General features: G+C 45.2%; 1 protein-coding gene across 1 annotated transcript in view; it reads right to left on the reverse strand.

Annotated features, from left to right (window-relative positions):
• Positions 1-9: 9 nt before the first annotated feature.
• gal3st4 (galactose-3-O-sulfotransferase 4) overlaps positions 10-5,274 on the reverse strand; it is a 9,855-nt gene continuing 4,590 nt past the window's right edge. The window contains exons 3-4 of the mRNA XM_023405353.2: positions 4,122-4,422; positions 10-3,409 (exon numbers count right to left, since the gene is read on the reverse strand). Of these exons, the coding sequence (XP_023261121.1) occupies positions 2,330-3,409; positions 4,122-4,422 (1,381 nt within the window). The 3' untranslated portion in view covers positions 10-2,329. The remainder of the gene's footprint in view (positions 3,410-4,121; positions 4,423-5,274) is intronic.

Here is a 5,274-nt window from a genome sequence, read left to right on the forward strand (position 1 = left end):
AGTCCAGAGTTTAATATTTAATTTAGTTTAATATAATATGCTGAGGCGCTGCTGTCCGCCACACTACTAAAGAGGATTTAAGTAAAAGAAGCAACACTACAACGTGAGAGTTAAAGGATTCTTGAAGTCGTCCAGAACCAGGTCTTCACATGAAACAGGCTCATATCACACACTGTAATTCCTCTATTTTCAGATCCGCTCCTTGGCTTCTGATGCTGTTTGTGTTTAATGTAAACAACACATCCTCAGTGTTTATCTGCAGTCTGATAAATGATCCCCCCCCCCCCGTTCATCGCCATGAAGGAACATGTGAGGCTCACTGATGTGGAAAACCGGCAGGACAATGTCAGCAAGCACACACACGCAGATCTGTGTGTGAGAAGTCACAACTCACAAAGAGGTAGAGATGTGTTTTTATGAATACAATGATGAAATGATGGACATGTTCATGCAGCAGCGTGTTAATTCCCACACCAGGACTGCTTTCATGTTTAACCACAGAAATTTCCTTTTACTCGTCAAAGCTGAAGAATTTTTCAGGAACATCACGACTAATAATGTTAACAATAATAATAATAATAATAATTATTCATCAGTCTGAGATGGTGTCAGTGACAATGATATATTAACCTCCACAGTTTCAGTTTCAACAGTTAATACACAACCTCTGACTGTTTCTCAGTAATCTGTTTGTGACATAATAAGTTTTATATAAATTTTGTTTTTCATTTTGTTTATGATTGACTTTTATTTTTGCTGTCGTTTCTTAAGTTGGTGGCTAGGCTAGGCTAGCCTAAGCTAGGCTAGGTCCCTGAGCAACACAAATGTCAATAACATCATTTCATCTAAAATCAGGTCAAGTTTAAATACACAGTGATTTTGTTATAATACTGACTCAGTGTGATCAGTTGAGGACATTATAAAAATCAGGGAGTGTATCTTTAAGATACTTTTTATTTTCCTGTTGGCCATCACTCATATGAAATTAATTTCAAAAGACGTGGATCTCTGTGAGAATGAGTCTGCATGTGTCAGTCGATGGATACATCACCTCCTCTTCAGCGGATAAGCCACAGAGGTTTTCCCCCTCTCGTTTTATTAAGAGATATTTAAGAAGCAGTTCAGGTTCACAGTCTGAAGCTGAACTACAGGAAGTGTTTCTAAGAGAGAATTCATTCATTCTTTCTGACCAGCCTGTAGTGCCTTTACGAACCATGGACACTTAGTGTTGTGTACGTACTCTAACCTCAGTGTGTCCTCTCATGCTTTACATTACAGAGGTTTCCTGAAAGATACCCAGCGATCTTTGAAAACATCAGAGTTTCCTAATTCAAATAAGACATTGTATTATATACAATATAAATGCATTATTATGAATGAAAATACAAAATAATCGAAAGGAACATCAATATAGACGAAGACATTGTTTTTTTTTCTTCTTCTTCTCGTATTAAGACCTATCACTGTGATGAACCAATTATAGGAACTTTTATGTTGTCACCACAGGACCACATCATATACCTGTACCTGCGCGCTAGAAAAGAAAGATCACATCCATGGTAAAAACTGCAGTATCAAAATGGAGAGCTGGTTAGCAGCAGGAAGGATTGAGAGGAGTCAAGAGACAGAAGGAGAATCTACAAGTCAAACAAGAAAGAAAAACGGAGCTTCCCCTGCTTTCACTCCAATCCTGAATTCATTCAAATCAAAAGTGCTCTGAGGGCGTGTCAGAGTATTTGGCTTCTGTTTTGTTACGGGGTCAAATGTGGGCCACCGACATTTTTGAGATTAAGTGGGCCATGGGTTGGAAAAGTTTGGGAACCACCGATATAGACGACAGATATTTAAAGTGTTATGTACACTGTCTTTGTTTGGACTTGGAAACGCGTTAAACAAGTTTTCACTGCGCAGACGGAACATATCTTCATCTACTGTTTTTGATGCCTGTGTGTTTCAAAGGTCACCAGGTATTTTCACAGCTCAGTGACTCATGTGACGGTTCCACATGAGAGGCACAAACCGAGGCTGCACTTTAAAAGTATTAATATGAGCAGGGAATAAAACCGACTCCATGTGTCTCTGTCACAAACGACTGAGAGATCAACAGCAGCAGGAGACAGAACACGCAACCTTCAGCTTATTACTGCAGCCATGAAAGCATTCCAGGCGCCCAGAGGTCAAAGGTCAAGTCCACAAGGATTAACACTAAGTAAGAGCAGAGACAGTTTTTCAGAAAACAAGCAAACGACCAAAAGTTAAGGTGCAAAGGAGAATCTTTTCTTTCCTCTGTGTAAACCGCTCGGCTCAAAGGTTCAGGACTCACCTCCGACTATCTCAACCGTCCTGGTTCTTGTCTTATCAAAGTCTGGTTGCTCCGTATTAAACGGCTTCCGTCCCAGTCTCTCTCCCCCTCCTCCACCGTCCTCCCTCCAGCCTCTCCCCCCACCAGCCTGTCTCCTGTCCTGGATGAGTCCTGTCTTACCATCCGCACCTGGCTCTGTTGTCCCGGCTGGGCGGGGGCCGCCAGAGCCCGTGGGAACTGTTTAGCATCCAGCACGTCTTTGTACTGGATCTCAGGCCTGATCATCCTCAGACAGGCGGTTCTGGTGGTGTTGTCCAGCCCCGGCTGGAGCTCATAGCCCAGGATCTTCACTAGTCCACTCTGGAACGGCCGGATGTTTTTGTCTCGGATCCGGTGCGCCTCCACAGGTTTCCCGCCGTCCCTGAGACAAACCCGGGCCAGGTCTTCCCGCCGCATCCTGAGAAGAGCTACTTCCTGCTCCATCTGAGCGAAACCAAACCTCTCGATTTCCTCCCAGAAGGTCTGGTTGAAGGCTTTGTATAAGTACCAGTCTAAGGCGTTCCACTGCCGCAGCTTCTCCCGCTGTTCCTCCGTTAGTGACAGATTGGGCGGCGTCTTGACTTGTGAATGTCCACCTCTAACGCCGACGCCGGCCGCCGCCGCCGCTTTGCCCACCCAGCTCCCGCTCATCCCCCCGATGCCGCTGGGCTTCTGCTGCCGAGCATTGAGGCTGAACGAGACGACGGCGTCCAGCGGCCAGCAGAGGGCGTGTCTCAGCAGGATCATGGACTGGTCAAAGTACTCAGACACTAGAATCAGCTTGAAGGCCCGGCGGATCATGGCCTCGCCGCGCTGAGCCAGTGCCACTGAGAAATTAGCATTGTGGTCCATACCGAAGTCGAACCACAGCAGGTTGCGGGCGTAGTGGTTGTTGCGGAGGCGAGGGTCATAGTATTTCTTCGGGTCATCGGCAAAGTCACCCAAACCTTTGGCTTTCCGAAAGGCAGGTGCTACTTCTTTGTAATAAGCAAAGGAGGACTCAGCCAGAGAGACCGGGTCCCTGATGATAGAGAAGTAGAAGGTGTCTGCCGGCATCACCTTCTCCACCTGCAGGCACAGGAGGACATATTTACTGTATATACAGTATATCCCATAATAGTATATGTCGTATAGTATAAATCCTGTAATAGTATATGGGATATAGTCTATATCCTATAGTAGCATATATGGTATGGTATATAAACTATAGTAGTATATATCCTATAGTAATATATGTATCCTAGAGGAGTATATATTGTATAGTATATATGGTATAGTAGCATAAATGATATATAGTATATAACCTATAGTAGTGTATATAGGATACAGTATATATGGTATAGTAGTATATATGGTATATAGTATATATCCTATAGCAGTATATATTATAGTAGCTCCTCTGAGCCTGACGAGTCAACCTCTTTAAGAAGACAGCTGTCGTTGGTGCTTCCATTATTTAAATGTAAACACAACATGAACGTGTCTTTGTGGCTGTAACCTGAGACCAAACTGTTCAGGCTTAGCTAAATGTCAAGAGTCAAAGTGTCTGAACACTCAGCACGTCCTCCCTGCTGAAGCAGAAACTGCAGTCTGCCAACCATCATCCATCTATTCCACTCACTGAGCAAAACTGATGAGTTCATGATCTGAGCTGTCATCATTTTCTTCTATCTGCTTAATTAACAATACAAATATCATCATCATCTCATCTTCATCTTCATCATCATCATCATCGTCATCGCCCCAGTGTCAAGCCCCTCCCCTCCTCTGCATAACTCACCTCCGGCTTGTTGAATCTCATGTGGTTGCCCATGATGTGGAACTCCATGGCTCTAGGACCTCGGTAACCTTTGACCCTGTGAGCGTTGAAGGGCAGCGGGTAGCCCAGCTGGTAGCCCAGCGGCAAGGCAAAGCGGAGGTCGCGCTCCTCTCCGAAGCGGTACAGCATGTTGAGCACCGTGCTGCTGGCCGTCTTGTGGGTCTTGAGGAACATGATGTGGGTGTAGGGCTGACAGGAGCCCAGAGACGGCCCCTGAGCATCAGGGGACGAGAAGATGGAGCGAGCGGCTGGCTGGACACTGCTGGAAGTTGAAGAAAACACAGAAAGCACGTCTCACAACTGTGTCAAACGACTCCGTGCGATGTGAAAGAATCCGCAGGGATAATTATCAACAACTCTGTGGTTCCGCTCTGCTGTTATTCAGCTCGACGCTTTGGGTTTCTAGTGAACTCCGTTAGCCAGGTCTCCAGCGGAGGAGAAGCTCTGATGAGTCCTCTGTGCTCACCTGTCCAGCACCACACAGCAGACAGACACACACACAGACGAGGTGAACACAGCGGAGCATTCAGCAGCCGAGGCGCAACAGAAAATCTTCAAACCAAACAACACGACATACGACTGAGTTCACAGCTTAGCTCTTTTCATATTCCTGATCGGAGACGGGTTGAGTTGCTGTTACTGCCGGTTGGTTTCAATTGTACATACAGAACGACTTCAGACCATAGACTGTAAATAAAGCCTCCTTGACGCTCCATGTCACTCATAGGTTTCTGAAGAGCGGTTTTGAAGCTTTTCTGGTCGGTGCCTGACTCCGCCCCTAACTCCCAGCTAATCCAAAAAGCTAATCCAAGCTAAGACAAAAATCATGTCGGTTTGCGGCAAGCATACGTTTACTCAAAGGAGCACACCCTCAGTTCTCCATAACTTTACTCCGTAATATCATGTAAACAGGTGAGTCATATAAACAGTTGTCATGAATGAGTAAAACTGTTTTTGTACCAGGCTGTAAACATGTTTATTTCTGCTGTAAAGTTGGACATTTCAACATGGGAGTCTATGGGGATTGACTCACTGTTGGAGCCAGACCCTAGTGGTCATTAGAGGAACTGCAGATTTTGGTTCTTCAGTGTTGGTAGTTTTCAGCCTCGGAGGT

The sequence above is a fragment of the Seriola lalandi genome, unplaced genomic scaffold, assembly GCF_002814215.2.
Source record: "Seriola lalandi dorsalis isolate HSWRI2012SDOR001 ecotype SW California unplaced genomic scaffold, Sedor1 jcf7180002054275, whole genome shotgun sequence".
In the NCBI taxonomy this organism is placed as follows: Eukaryota; Metazoa; Chordata; class Actinopteri; order Carangiformes; family Carangidae; genus Seriola; species Seriola lalandi.